At 46.9% G+C, this 15,567-nt stretch overlaps 1 protein-coding gene and 1 long non-coding RNA gene across 4 annotated transcripts in view; one reads left to right on the top strand and one right to left on the bottom strand.

Moving 5' to 3' along the window:
- Positions 1-1,024: 1,024 nt before the first annotated feature.
- Positions 1,025-15,567, top strand: part of LOC116965273 — a 45,258-nt gene continuing 30,715 nt past the window's right edge. For all 3 annotated transcript variants that reach the window (XR_004409236.2, XR_004409237.2, XR_006165529.1), the window contains exons 1-2: positions 1,025-1,132; positions 8,457-8,630. This is a non-coding gene — a long non-coding RNA (uncharacterized LOC116965273). The remainder of the gene's footprint in view (positions 1,133-8,456; positions 8,631-15,567) is intronic.
- The window catches only part of CASZ1 (castor zinc finger 1), a 97,753-nt gene continuing 91,461 nt past the window's right edge, over positions 9,276-15,567 (bottom strand). The window contains 1 exon segment of the mRNA XM_042795137.1: positions 9,276-15,425. Within this exon segment, the coding sequence (XP_042651071.1) occupies positions 14,182-15,425 (1,244 nt within the window). The 3' untranslated portion in view covers positions 9,276-14,181.

The raw sequence follows: 15,567 nt of genomic DNA, 5'->3' as shown, positions 1-15,567 counted from the left end.
CTGTGTAGTCTGACTGCTAACTTGCAAATTTTTTTCTTTTTTTTTTTTTTTTCTTCGCTAGAAACAAACTACTTGGATCAGCTGCCCTGTGAAATGTTAGCTCGCTGGCCAGTAGGCACTGAGAATGGCATCATATTAGCTGAAAGATGACCAGGTAGCAAACCTTTTTCTGCAGAACAGGACAGCCGCAGCAGTTACCCACCATCTGGCTTATTCAAGTACTCAATTTTACTGTGTAATCGGCCTTTGTTTTGGCACAGGAAGAAGAAAAACAACACCCCAATTGGTGAGTTCAGTGAGTTCGTCACGTGGTTTCTATAGGTCCTTGATAGCATACAGAAAGCAGGGGAAGGGAGCTTCCTCATTTGAGGAACGTGTCAATGTCATTTGAGCACATTTCAGTGAAACCCTGGGAGCCTGTGCTCTCTCTCCTAGACGAAACAGTATCAGGCTGGTGCTTTCCAGTAATTTGAGGATATAAAAGCTCACTTTTCAATAGCTGCAAGAGAAGCGTGGGGAACTTGGAAAATGTGACAAAGTGGGAAAGGATTTAGAGAGATGTGTCCTGATCATCTTTGTCCAACCTTCCTCAGCTCCAGATGTGACAGTTAAGTCCTATGTGCATCTTCATCAGAAGCAGGAAGATTTTTTTGAATCTGTGTGTTGGGGGTGTAACCTAATAGTGTTTGGGATCGGGGGAAGAGGGTGGACTACAGGACTCCTTGTGATCTTGCCGCTTTGCTGCATGAAGTTTTGCAAAATGTTTTACTTACAAGTGTGCCTCAGTTTCCACATGTGATGGTAAAAAATACTGGCTGGTAAATACAGAGATGTGACAAAGACAAGTTGCAGAGAAAGCCAACTTTGGGAACCAGGTTTCATGCTAGGTCCTGCAGCTTACACAAAACCCCCCAACCCCCACGAACTGCTGTGCCCCAGAGGGAGAGCCCCAGCCCCCGTTGCTGGCAGTGCCAGGCTGCAGCACACCACACAGCTGTAGCCACTGTCCCCTGATAGCCTGAACTGCACAGCTGCGCGAGAGGAGCTGCCCTCCTGTCCTGGAGCAGCCTGCCTTGGAGGCAGACATTTTAGATCTGGCCTTTGCTTACTGCAACTCGGGTTCTTCAGGCAAGTAAGTGCTTTTTAGTTAACTATGTTCTTTCTTGATTTTGTCTTCAAGAGAGTGGGGGAACTGGCTGCATTTCCTGTGGCCGCTTCACCCTGCTCTGGGGTTTGTTAGAAGAGTTGCCAGAGGGTCCATACTGATGTGTACTGGTGGGAGGAAGCATGGTATATGCTGGGCTGTTGCCTGCAGCAGGGAGGGGGCTGGCAAAAAACCCAGGCTGTCCAAAAACCCAGTCTGGGTCTACTCCCTTGCTTTCCTCTGCAGTGCCTGCTACAGAAATGGAGGCCGCCTTTGCTTTTCCTTTGGTGGGGCAGTGTGATGCTTGGGGAAAAAAAAGACTAGACAGCAGGTCCAGAGCAGCTTTTTGTTGCAAACCCATTGTGTTAAAGTCAGGGTGTCCATGCTTGACTAAGACCCTCCACACCCTGCAGGTTGTGGAGCACAAGCGTTTCCCAAGGGTTTTGACAACAGGAAGCTTTGGGAGGTCCCTTCTGTGTGGTGGTGTTTTATGTTAAGCACAGATTGTATGTGGTGGTGACCCTGCACACCAAAAACTGATGTTAAGCTTGAGCTGAGAGTCTTCTAGGCTGAACTGAGTGGTATGCAAGTGCAAAGCAAGAGAGGGGCTTGGCCTCCAGGGACTGAAAACATAAGTAAAGGGTTGCTGGAGGTGAAACATAGGAAATGATTTACCTGAGGGCATAGGAGGGAGCTTCCAGATTTCTTCATTTTCCTTTTTATCATCTTATCCCCAGACACTGCTGCTTCCTCAGGAGTCAGCTTCTGTAAGGCACCTTTAGAGCTGTGGCCACATACGCTGATGAAAGGCTGGCTCTTACCACTATGTATGCTCTCAGAAAATGAAATAAAATACGGAAATGTGCCTAAGGTGAATTTCAGGGTATAAGCGAAGAGGGAAGATGGAGGGCAGGGCTGAACTCCTCCACTTGCTGTGCAGTAGAAGCTCTTAACTGCGCACGTGTAGATTGAGGGGCTGGCATGGTCTCTCCCAGCTCAAGGAAAAAAACAGTCCCATCCCCAAAAGGGAGCAAGCACTAACCTAATAAAGGCACCAGCTGGACGAAGGAAAAACCAGCTCTTTGGAGAAAAAAAAAAAAAAAAAAAAACCAACCTCCTTTCATTAGAAAAATAATATATTTCATCCAAATAAGGTAAAAATATTTGAAATGGGGCAGAAGTGAGCACTAGGCAGCATCTGTCAGGCCCTTTCTGAAAAGGGGAAGATTATTAAACTCAATTGCAATTTATTTTTGTAAAGTGTCTTTCAGACTAAAAATCTCCCCAAATGCTTTGCAAGGACTGCTCAGGGGTTACTTACAGTATGGAGCATCTTAGAAGAACAGCCCTGTTTTCCCACCAACCCCTTCTTTTCTGCATCTGCTGAAGGATTTAACCCTTCAGCATTTTTTTTCTTTTATATTTGTGCAAATAATGAGATATTTTTTTATGATGCTGGCTGCAAGAACATGCTTGAAGAGGGACGTGGGGGGATTTGACGTATTTTTTTCTGTTTTAGGTAAAATACTTGCTTTTCTTTAGGACTCTGTCTCCTGAGTGAGAAGGTGATTGGCTGGATAGGGCTGACTCAGAGGATCTAGAAGTACAACTGGCTTATTTGTTGCCTATTTTTCTTTTTGTGTCTGTCACTTCGCCAACCTGCTTGTATGTCTCAGTCACTTTGTCTGCTTGGCATGTCTGTTGTGTACAGCATCCCTGTTGTTGGTTTTTCAGTCTTCCGTCATGCCTGCCTGTCTCCTAATGCCTACTGCTCTTTCCTTTTTCTTTCTAACAATTCAGAAACAGACTTCTTCCAACTTTATCCATCTGCTTCTGTAAGCTAGTACTGAGGTTTTATCTGTGTGAAGCTAGAGTAACACCTCTTTAAAATTAATTTCTTTAACTGATTTAATTAAACCAGAGCAAATTCTTGGGTGGACATTCTTCCATCTCTTTGAACAGATTTGCTTTACTTAAGCAGTTTCAAATGATACGTGCATGCACAAAAGACTGTGCTAAATTGCTGCGGCTTTCCTATGTAGATGAACTATTCTTTGCTTCCTGCCCTCTTACAGTATCAACAGTAGATTTCATCTCTGCATGCCTATTTGCCTGCTTACTTGTATGGTTTTGTGCCTGTGCATTGCTGCACAGTAATACCAACTCTTCCACTGCAGCAGCCAGCAAGTTTTGGGTGTGAGATGGAGGTTGGGGCTCCCTCTTGCTTTGCAGTCTCTTCTGTTCCCCAGAATGAGCTAGCTGCAGCCTGGTCTTTCAACTGAAACTGGAACATCACGCTATTGCATGTTTCTAACCTTTTTTCCCCAACTCTAAAAGCCGCAGGCGGAGTGTGCTCATTTGTGTAAAACAGAGAGGCGTAGTGAATGCTGCGGCAGCGGGTGTCCCCTCCGTGGGTCTGCAGAGGGGATGTGGAGGGGCTGTGTCAGCTGTGGGGAACCACCTCTGCACGGTGGCTGTTGCCAGCGTAGACACAGTGCTGCCTCCAGCTCAGAGCCAGTTCCCTTCCATTTCGTGGGCACAACTGGCTCGAGCCGAGATGTGACTTGCAGGGCTAGTTAGTGCCTGGTCGCTGAACGAATGAGCTCGCTTCTCTGCGAGGGGCTCTCTAACTTGCTTTGTCCACAGACCAAATGGCTTTGTTTTACCCTCTTTCATGTCTCAGACTATAGAGTTCTGATGTTTAGGCAGAGCTCAGCTGCGGCCTGGGATCACGGGAGGGTCCTAGGGGTTGCGGGTGACTGCAAGGGCTGGGGGCAAATGCTGTTGGTAGCTGGCTTCACAGCGAGAGTACAAGGCGGCACCCTGCCCTGTGGGAAGGGAAGGGGGCAGGGAAAGGCTCAGTCTGCCTGTCAGATAAATCTTTGTCTGTTTACTTAAATCCTCAGTGTTTCTTCATTTGTTTGTTTAAGAATTTCCCTGCCAAAAAAGAGCAAAAGGAAGGAGGGAAGCTGCCTCTGTTGGCCACCCCTCCTCAGCCAGGATGGGTCTGGAGCACTTCAGGGGCAAGAGCCGGACTAGTGGCCAGAGCACCCTGCTTCCCCCAGGTGAAATGAAGGGATCTGCCTCTGGAGGGGCTGTGTTCCTATCTTCTGAGCAAACGTTTAGCCCTTGTAAGGGAAGATGTATGTTAGGAACTGCAGTGAGCTCACTGCCCCAGGGCTGGCATGAAGAACTTGTCATCCCTTCTAACACCTACTGTACCTGCAAATGCTGTTCAGTGCCTTTCTTCCCTTTGCCCTCACCCCTTTGGTAGAGGTTGTTGCCTCCGGAGTTAGGTGGTGTGAGCTTTCAGGTACTGGAAGTTTGTTCAGGACAGCAGACAGACACAAAAAGCAGGGGCTTCCTGTCTGAATGTTGGATTTCCACATAACAGTGCCTGCAACTCAAAAGCATCTTGCCTATCCTTACCTTTTTATAGATACCCATAAAATATACCAGGTATAGGAAATATCACACATGCAATTCCCTTACATGCTATTGCATGCTTTCACCAAAACTGGCATACTTTCCTTGTCCCCACACAAGTATTAGGTAAACTTGGATATTTTGCTGTAGCTGTGCATGTGCAAGTCTTGTGTAAGGATATATTCATGCACGCTCTCACTCTTTCCAAGTTTGGTCATATTAAACTATGTTCTGCCTTGATTTATAGAGAAAGACATAAATTATTTATTTATTTGTGTGTGTGTGTGTGTGTGTGTGCATGTGTGCACGTATGTAAAACTCCCAAACATTCCCAACAATCTATATGCTTTTTTGTTTGGAATAGGTACAAGCTGCTCATTGACTTTCAGAGAAGTCTTTAAAGTTCATCTTCCCCTTGAAGATGATGTGAGATTTTATTGTCATGTTTGAAAGCTTTAGTCTTCTATGCAGATTGCATGCAGATTGGGGGAGGGGGGGGGGGGAACACACATATTTGCTTATACCTCCTCTCCTTCCCTTTCCCCAAGAGCTTCTTCTTTAAAAGGGTTTCCCATGGTCTTCAGAAAAAGCACCTGCAGGTTTGTGAACACAATTTTGTGCCTGTGTGCAGTAGCCCAGAAGTGCAAATGCAGAGCTCAGCTGTGACACAGGCAGTTGATGCAGTCTGTATGTACCAGGATTGTTGGTTCACAACCCTACTTCTTGGAACAGGTTTTTGCAGAACTGTGAAGGAGATTTTAGAAGTCAAGTGAAGGACTTAGCTTTAAACGTTTGGTCCACGCTCTCTTGTTCACTTCTGTGTCATAATACTTCTCTCTTGCTTTGTGTTATTATACCCAATGCCCAGTGAAAATATTTCTTTCCAGGAAGTCTCAAGGCATTTATTATCTATTAGCTAGTTGTTATCTGTTAATGGCTGGTTTCTATCTTGGCTCCCATACCCGAGCAACATAGACAGTACCAAAAGCTGGCTTAATTAATTTTTTCTGCATTGTGTGAATGTTTTTTCCCTTTTTCCCTTTTGTGTCTGTGTTCTATCAAAATTTCTACTTCTGGCCTCCTGTCCTGTTACAGGGAAGAGGATGTGTTAGAATAACTTGCTAGTCTTCTAAGGGATCTAGGCGTTTCCAGTCCTGCCTCCCGATCAGAGGCGTGCACTATTTTCTCAACAGTAGGCTTCTCTAAAGCTGCAGCAGCACATGTGTAGTTCCCCTTTCCTGCCTTATGGATTCCTCTGAAACTGGGCTCCTGGGGGCACCTCAGCCGTACTCATACCCAGGGACTTGACTGCTGCTCTTCTGTGCTAAAATCGTGCTCAGTTCCAAATTTGATTCTCTAATCTAGAGGAATAAAGATGGGTTTATTTAACAGACCTATTGCCCTAGCAAGTCTCCAGGTCTTTCTTAAAGGCATTATGCCTTAGGAAGTCAGTGTTGAGCATTGGTCTTTGCAAGCTGTAAGTTATGCCCAGTATATGTTTGGCATCATAACAGCTGCTTTTCCTCTGTACCAGTAGGCATCAGAATTCTGAATTTCCTTCTGTCTGGGTGTAGGAGGCATTGTGTTGCTAGAGTAAATATCCTCCCAGAGACAGATGTACATTACTGCATTCTGTACTCAGCTGAGCAAGCTATGAGGAGTATTTTGCTGGGCACGTGTTCCAGCTCTGCGCACCTGATGGTGCAGCTCAGGGGTGACCGCTGGCCGCCCTACACCGACTGCTCTGAATCCTGGTCTTCCCAGCTCCCTCTGAGAAGGCTGCTTGACTAAAGGGGAGTTAAGTTTGGAGCTGATAAGAGTTTGTAAGAAAGATTCCTGCAAATTAAATGAATGCCTACCACAGTATAAAAACTGTTCCTTGTAGGTCTAGAACATAAGGAGAGGTATAACCCAAAGTATTATTTTCCTAGTAATCTCTAAAAACTACCTTGCTAGAATGTCTGTGAGAAGCACTTGGATGAATAGTGGTGATCATCTTTCTGAGCCACCGTGGTGGCCATTACCTTCATTTTTGGCCAACACTGATAATCTGCTGTCCCTGTTCCTGTCCTTGTTGACCCATATGGCTCCAGCAAGGACAGGTCCCCATGCACTAAGGCTGGACTGGGCATTTTTTGGTTAATGACATCTAAAAACCAAGATGATTTGAAGCAGCAGCAGAACCACCTGGTCTCCCAGTCTGTGCCCTAGAAAACCTGCTTGTTTATGTTTGAGGTGATTGAATTTTTGCTGCCTCTATTGGTTTATAGTCTTGAATTGTCTGGAGGGGGAAAACAGTGCTCGTCTGTTTGAGTTTTATGTTTGGGATGGTGCCAGGGGATACACCTGCTGTGGGTGCCTATGTTGGTGGGTGCTGCAGAATGCTTGGTAGTATGATGAAAAGTGGCAATCCAGTGTCTTAGGTAAAACGGGCAGTGTAGTTTTGTGGCTATGTGTGTAACTGTAGAGTCCTGCCCTGACAAAAAAATGCTGTTACAGGGGTATGCTTGATGTAATCAAAGTATAACAGCAGCAGCAGCAAGTGCCCAGCTTTTGTCCTGACATTAGAACAAGCAGCCTTGCTAGGTCTCTGCTGCTTTCTATGGCTCACCAACTGCAGGGGCTGGATCCAGCACTGCAGTGTCACCAGTTGTGAGGGCTTGGAATGAATGCAATAGTGAGGCTCTGATTAGTTCAACTTGCAGCGTCTCCCGTGACTTAGTCATTCTTTTATGAAGTGCAGTCAGAGTTCCACTGAGAGCAGGCAAGTTCCAGCAAGAGCTTTCAAGCAGTGAGTCGTGTCTTCAGGTCCCGTCCCCCCCGCCCGGAAACACAATCATGTAAATAGCCCGTGTGCTGTGGGCAGAGCTCCAGTGAGAACAAACCTCCCTGCTCCGAGGTCGGATTAGGAGCATGTTCAGATAATGACATCTGAAAACAGGATGGCTGGGAGCTGCAGCAGAGCAACGAGGGGGCTTTGAAAGAGAGAGGAGTCTAATCCTCTCTGCTAATAAGGAGGCAGCTGCTGCCAATGCATCAGGCTTGGCAAGCGCTGCTTTGCTGCTCCTGGGTTCTCTGATGGGTGGCAGGGAGGCGCAAAGACCCCGCTGCTTCGAGATGCAGGGGAAGAGCCACACAGGTTTTCTTTGGGTAAAACAAGAACTTTGACATTGCTTTTCCCCCTGCCCCCATCCCCAACAGCACTGTGGCAGGACAGGCATCAGAGCAGTGTTTTGTGCCAAGCCAGCATCTAGGAGCAGCTCATCTGGCACCGCAGAGGCTGTGACGGAGGCTGAGAGGGGATGGCTGCACAGTCACCCAAATACCTGCCGGGGTGCAGGAACAGTTGCGTTTCCAGGGCACTCAGGCCTGGCCTGCTCAGGAAGGCAGCTGGATGTGCGCTGGTCTGTGTGCCTGACCAGGGAAAGAACAACTCCGGGCAGGGTGGAACGCTCGGGGGGGGGGGCGGTCAACCCAGAGACAGCTCTTGTGCAGAGTTCCGTCTTGCTAGATGGACAAATCTGCACAAGGACTGTTAGGATGTGTCCTTGCAATGGTCTTCCACTGAGGGGTGAGTACTGAGGGGCACGTTGGTCCCTGGCAGATACCACAGGGGCAATTGTTTTAGAGCTTATGATGTGCTGTGAACACATTTCCCCCCCCCCACCCCGCCAAAGTAACTTGCTTACTTCCTCATAAAATGGCATCTACTGCCTGTCCCCAGCTGCCTGATTCAGAGCAGGGCTGCTGGTGACAAAAGCCTGTTCTAGCCCCACCTCTGCTGTGGAAGTGCCCAGGCCTGGGATGGGTCTTGCATACGAGAATGGTGGGGACGAGCTGTATTGAGTGTGCAGCGGTTTTAATCTACTCTATTGTTCCTTTACAGTCAGCACTCGTGGCTGCTGGGTCAGCTGTACCAAGGCAGCGTTGGGTCGCACTGTGGCTCTCAGGACACCCTTTTGCCTGAAAGACTTTCTCATCCCAGATGGCCATCACTGCACTTCGCAAGCGCATGTGGTATACAAGTTTCTGCAGCAGGAAAAAGCTATGGCGTGGCCAGGTAAGGAATGCTTGCTTTCAGCTCTTTGATGCGTGGCATACAGCTTTAGGTGTTCTTGCTGAGTTCTGTCAAAGTATATGGCTTCAACATTGCAGGCCAGGGGGGATTGGTAGCTTTGTTAGACCCCACCCAATCTATGCAGCCAGGACGTTTCATTCATGCTTGTTGTCTCCCTTTTGTTAGGGCGATAGTCAGACATCAATTGATTCGACGGACTGTGTAAGGTTTCACATGGGTTACAGCAAACACAGTTCCACCATGGATCCCAATTCACCACCCTGGGTTTGCAGGTCAATGTAGGAAGGAGAAAGTCAAAATGTGAGCAGTCACATCTCTAATTCTAGGTCCCAGGTTAGGTAATTGTGGAGATGGAAGCATCACTTCTACCGGGAGCCCTGATAAGCACTTAAAATAAAACTACAGGGCTGCTTAAAGAGCTTGAGGGCAGAGTCCATATAAAGAGAATTCTGTTCTTATTGCACTTATCACCTTAGTACTAGTGCTAAAAGAGTGGCTGTTAAAATGGGTGCAGGGCCATTACTAGGACTGCAGGGCTTTAAAAGACCCAAACTGCTCCAAGACTTGTAAGCTCTTAAAAAAATACAACACCTCCTCAATCAAGAAGACAACTTGATCACTTAAAACTTTGGGTTTTTTTTTCCAGTTTTTATTGAGTGAAAATGTCAAACCTTGCATCAGTCATGCAAAAAAAAATCAAATAAATAAAACACATATATTAAATTTCTAATAGCACTAAATTCAAGTGGAAAAATATTCAGTTCTTAATAACGCAGGTGCTGAAGAGACCAGATTCAAGTAAATCAGAGCACACCATCCTGTTTAGGGTGTTTTTTTTTCACTTTCTGCATTTTTGTCTCAAAACCTATATATATATCTATATATCTATATATATGTATATACATATAGATATATACACACACACATATATATGTGCATACATATTATTTTTATATTTATATATATACACATACATATTTATAAAACATTAAAAAGAGCATTGGTGGTTCAAGCATTTATTCCCCCCCCTCCCCCACGGAAAGAAAAAAAAAACAACAACAAAACAAAAAAATTACACATTTAAAATTCAAAATGAGCTAGCAATGGCTTATAGTCCTAGTGTGCAATATGGATATTACAAAAGGCTAGAATCCTCCCTCTTTGTCTTTTTTTTTTTAATTTTGTTTTTTAAAGTTGTTTTTTTTTTTTTTGCTACATTGGAAAATTTTTTTTTAATATTTTTTTTTTTCTTTACAAAATTCCTTCCACACAGACTTTAATCCAGTTGATTTTGTGGCTAGAATGAACAATCTAGTCAATAGTTTTTATTTCATTTTTTTGCTCTTCAGCAGTGAATGGTAGCAGAATCAGGAGGGTCCATCTCAAGGTTTATTTTGTTTGGTTTTTATCTTGTTTTGGACAGAACAGTTCCATTTCCTCTCTCCTCTTTCCCCCTCCTCCTACAGTTAGTTGAATCTCCCTCGCTTTCTCTGGTCATTCTTTTAAGCACGTATTTCAATAGTATTGTATTAACAGTCCTATTGATATGATAGCTTGAAGTGAAAAAACCCACCTCGCTGTAATAGGGATCTTTGTGCTGTTGAGACCTTTGTTCAGAAAAGCACTTAAGCACGGGCCTAAACCTGTGCCCGTTCAGAAAGCATCTGCTTAAGAGTTTTGCTGAATTAAAGCCTTAACATGGCAGAATAAAAAGACGGGGTTAACCTTCTTGACTTTTTGTTGTTGTTGTTGTGAACAGAGACATAGTAAGAGATTTACAGAAACGAGACTTGGAGAAGGTTGAGTAAGACACGCTCTGGGGGTAGGGCCAGCCTGTGGGGTGGCCGCTGTCCTCTGAGGGTATCTGACCTTCTGGGGGGATCAGGCCTTGCTCGCTGTCGCATTTAGCAGTAGCCTGGTGGGGAAGAAATCTCCTTCCCAGTGCTAGCTCCCGGAGAAGAGGTGATAAAAGTTTGGGAGGAAGGCTGAGATGTTAGGGAGAAGTAGGGTGCCTTGGGGGGAGAAAATGGTGTGCATAGATAACCACAGGCCCTTCTGGCACACTTAGCCACACAGAAGGGCGTGTGAAACAGGGCCCCGTTCCAGCGCGGATCCTGGTGCAGCTGCACTGGCCGCCCCTGCCTCAAGCTGCCTCCCGGGAGGACGGGTTACGCTCAGCGCCCACCCCAGCGGGCCGGCGTTAGCAGAGCTACTGGTAGATCTTTTACCCCTTTTCTCCACGCACTTCTGCTTTCTCCTACTGTTGTGCAGTGATTCAGTCAGTGGAGTCTGGTGAGATATGAAAGGGGAGAGGTAAAAACACTGTGTTGCAGTGCAGGTTCCCAGCTCCTAACAGCAGGGAAACAGCCTGTCTATCCTGAACGGAAACAAGCGGCCCGAGTGAGCCCCGTGCCTTGCCACTGAAACCAGAGCCCCCCCTCGCCCTCCGCGGTGACAACACTCACGGGCAGGTGTCACGTAAACCTTGCAGGATGGTGGACTGAAGGCAGTAGGCTTGATCCTGCTCCCACAAAAGTCACTGATACACATCGTGATGATTTCAGTGGTATAAAATAAACACATCTGTTTTGCAAGATGTGGCTTGTGTTACATCCAAGGATTCCTCTTGGAGCCCATCACCATACTATCTAAGTAGTTGAATATGGGAAAAATGTACAAGTACAGAACCTGCAGCAAATGCTGTTAAAGTAAAATTTTTTTGCCCCATCCCATTTCTAGAAATTCAGGGCCTCATTCCCTCACTCTGCCCCAGGAACGTGAGCTTCATTATATTCAAGAATTGGGTTGTGCTAGAAAACACACAGTTGAGGGCAGGGGATATACCAAACAAAACAAAAACAAACAAACAAACAAAAAAACCCTATAAAAATAAAAGCCACACAAATAGCTGATAGAGGAAAGAACTCCAAAGAATTAAATAAACTACAAACTAGTAATAACAATATTTCATTTGTTTTGTTTTCATTTGTTTCATCTCTACAAAATTCAAGTTAGAATTCGGAATCGTGCAGCTCTGGTCAGTGCTAGGAGTGTGAAGTCAGCCTCAAACCGTAGCATTAAGGCCCCCCTCCCCTGCCATCCCCTACAAACAAACACTACATTGAAGGGGAAAAAAAAAAAAAAAAAAAAAAAAAAAGAGAAAAAAATTGCACACAATTAACTGTATCTAAGGGCTATCCAGAAGGCAGGTGACCCCCCCCTCATCCCCCTGGCATTGGTGGTTTCTCTTTTGTTCTATATATAGTAATAACCTTTACAGGAAAAATACTGTACAACTTTTTTTTTTTTGCCTTTCCTTTTGAAACATTATCTGAACATTCTGTCCCCACATTTACACAGCTGAGCTGCTTGTTTATAAATCAGACCTGATCTGCACCAGTTCCTTAGGGAAATAATTAAAAAAAAAAAAAAAAAAAAAGCAACCTAAAGTTCTTGAGGCCTTTATCTGTTCAGGGTAAAAACAAATTATGGGGATCCCTTGGAGCTGAAGTGCTCATGGAGTTGGGGGGGAGGGGGTGCCTGTATGATGTTAGAAAAAAATAATTAAGTCTTCTTTTAAAAAAGGGACAAACTTCAGACACAAGGAACCTTTTGCTAGGCTGGTATACTTACAGACTGGCACTGAAATAACTATTATCAGAATTAATTTGTACGGCTAGTCCTTCTGGAGCCCAGGTGTATGTAGACAACAAGCCCCCTCTCTCAGACTCAGGTGAGGATTTGGGGTCAAACAGCTACTGTCTCACCTGTCAGAGTCCAGGACAGTATCCTGTAGTGTGTGTTCCCAGACCAGGCTAGGGAAAGAGAGCAGGGAAGAGCTTGTAACCAGGGGAAAGCCCAAGCTTCTGGAGGTGGCAGGTCTCAACACAGTATAGTTGCATTTGCTTATACAGTGCCCAAGCTATTAGCCCTACTTGTCAAAATTTATCAGCATGGACCCAGAAATGCATTAATTCTTAGCTGGACTACATCCTGGCCTCGGCTAGCATTGCCCCCCATCTTCGAGTTCTCTGTGCTGCATAGAGTGCAGCAGCCTCATGTTTTGTAGCTGCAAAACCTGTGACTGGGCCAACAGCTACCCGGGTGCTGCAGAACAGTGTTGTCCCCTTCCCCGCCCCAGGGCTGAGCAAGAGAGACCCCCAGTCTGAGCAGGATGTCCCACAGTGGGATCCTGAACGCTCGCCTGCCTTCTCCTCCCGCTACAGTGGTGCCTTCACCCTCTCCCAGAAGTCACCAGAGATCCGTATCAGTCCATGCAGAAAGACAGACTTGCCCGTCCCCAGTGAAAGGCTGGGGCCAAGGGCCTGGGACCTGGGGACATACCTGTCACTGTACAACTGCCTGGGTCAGAGAGCAAGTAGTATTTTCAAGGCTGCTTTAATGGCTAGGACGCTCTTCTGCGAGCACGGTGCTCCTTGTGCTGCACCGTGGGACAGAGTGTCAGCTCACAACCTCCTGAGATGGGGATACTGAAGCACCACAAAAACGCCTCACCCTCAACTGAGAGGAAGCACCTGGGGGTGGGGATGAGATGGAACTGGATGGGAGTTTAACCCCAGTCCTCCAGTGTGACAGACCCTTTAACTGCCTGCTGTGTTCTTCCCAAGTTACTTCAGCTAAATCCCTACAGGCAGAACAGCAGGGATGAGGAGAGGTGTCCTACAGAGAAAGTGTAGACTGAGAAAGTTTTACAATATAAATAGCATTCAAAATTATTATCATTAATAGTAAAAAGGATCTGGAAGAACAGAGGAGTGTCCCATTCCCACCCCTGCTCATTCATTAATGCGTCCTCATTTATGTGACAATAAATACCCACTCCCACCCTTGCTGTCTGATGCCATCCATTTAATGCTGGAGAAAGAAGGGGGGAGGGGTGGAGAGAGAGAGAGAGTGCGCACCCCTCACCCCTCCTTCCCACTGGCAAAAGCTGAGCTAGTTGTCTTTGTGACACCAATTCCTTGAATTTTATATATGTGTGTGTGTGTGTACATTATATATAGAGAGACACACACACAAATATATATTTCTAAAATTCATTACCTGTTGTTCCCACCCACCCCCCTCCAAGAAGTGGAGATTATTAATATCGTACAACTGAAAACATGGAAAAATAAAACCCAGAAAGAAAAATGGGGGGATAGAGCCCCACCCATAACAAAGGGTCCCCAAATGGGCACAGGCCCCACGCACCATGCAGGGAGCAAGGAAAAGCAGCCGGTACCCTCAAGGTTCATGTCCATAAAAAAGGGTATTTTTTTTGCTGCATCCTGCCCCCGTGTGCTGTGATCTGCAGAATGAAGTGATGCAGCACCAGTCCTGCTGCGAACCTGTCTCTCTTATGGGGCCTGTGGAGGAGTGTGGGTTTCCTTCCTTCCTCTCTCTCTTGTGTGTGTGGCACGGAGTTTGTTTTTCACTTGCCATCCCAATCTTTGTTCTTGCCTCACATGGGGTCCTCTTAGTAATTCTGTGTAAGAGCAAAACCAAACCACTGCCGCTGTTGTCTTTAAGATTAAGGAGAAGCTGCTGGAGCAACAGTAGAGGCTGGGGCAGCAGCTGGAGCAGGAGTTGGGGCTGGAGCAAGGGCTGGCTCGCCTTGGGGCCTGGAAGCATCACCATGGTCTGTGGAAGAAGCAGCCTCCTCTGGTTCTCCATCTTCTTTAGTGGCCATGCCCTCAGGGTCAGGCAGCGATTCTTCCGAATCTGTGTTCAGGTCTTCCTCCTCATCATCCTCCTCCTCATCGTCATCATCCTCCTCCTCTTCGTCATCTTCCTCCTCTTCGTTCATCTCCTCCTCATCATCCTCTTCATCCTCTTGGGAAGAGTCATCCTCATCCTCCACATCACCGGAGCCAGATGCCACCGCCCCCCTCTCCTGAGGTGTGGTCCCGGCTCTGCTCGGTGATGGACCTTCAGTGGCTTCTGACTGCTTCTTGCTGAGGTCCAGGGAATCATTGAGGCCCACACCAGCCGCGTTCTGCAGGAAGAAGAGGGAGCTGTTGTTGTCAGTGCTGAGGTTGAGGGAACTGTCCAGGTTGATGGAAGAGTTCTGGATGTCATACTCAAGAGTGGAGTGGGCAAGGCCCTCTGGGCCAGGAGAGATGGCAGGAAGCTCCCCTCGCTCCTGCTTCTCGTGTTTGCGCTTGTGCGAGTCCATCTGTGACATGCCCACCACTGTGTGTTTGCAGCCAGGGTAGGTGCAATGGAAGTGGGAGCACTTGAGTTTGTACTTGCAGTCAGGCACCTCGCAGTCCACGCTCGAGCTGAACTGGCAGAAGCCAGCAGCACTGATGACGTCCTGCTTGCCGTGGTGCTTACGGTGGGCTGTCACCTTAGTGCTGTCAGTGCAGCGGAAGCCACAACGCAGACAGTGGAAGTGTGTGCTATTGCCAGAGAACTGACAGTCTGGGAAGTTGCAACTCAGTGAAGACTTGAAGCGTTTGAAATCATCCAAAACCAGGTTGTCAACACGATCATGATGCTGGGCGTGCTTATACATGTGGGTACGGCCACAGAACTTGTAGCCACAATTCTCCCGCGTGCAGTGGTAGTGGGTAACCTTGAGAGAGAATTGGCAGCTGGAGTCCTTGCAGTCCTCGTAGAGGTCATAGCGCCGAAAGCCCTCCAGCATCATCCCTTCATCCAGCATCTTGCGTGAGGATGCGGTCTTGCGGCGCTTGCCAAAGGGGGACATGTCCTCAATAATCCAGAAACGCTTTTTGGCCCCCGAGGCAGTTGGCATAGTGATGGTATTCCCTGAGGAGAAAAAGCGGAGAGCGGTATTGCTGACAGCCAGGGCTCTCTTCATCTCCTAAGCTCCCTGGCAAGCTCTGTATTTGCCGAGACACACTGCTGCAACTCTTCCCACCCAGCAGCCCGTCCCTCGAGCTCCAAGCAA

This window comes from Tyto alba, unplaced genomic scaffold, assembly GCF_018691265.1.
Source record: "Tyto alba isolate M040663 unplaced genomic scaffold, T.alba_DEE_v4.0 Super-Scaffold_20000042, whole genome shotgun sequence".
Taxonomy (NCBI): Eukaryota; Metazoa; Chordata; class Aves; order Strigiformes; family Tytonidae; genus Tyto; species Tyto alba.
The sequence above is the reverse complement of the archived record's forward strand: the minus strand, read 5'-3'. Positions and strand labels throughout refer to the sequence as shown.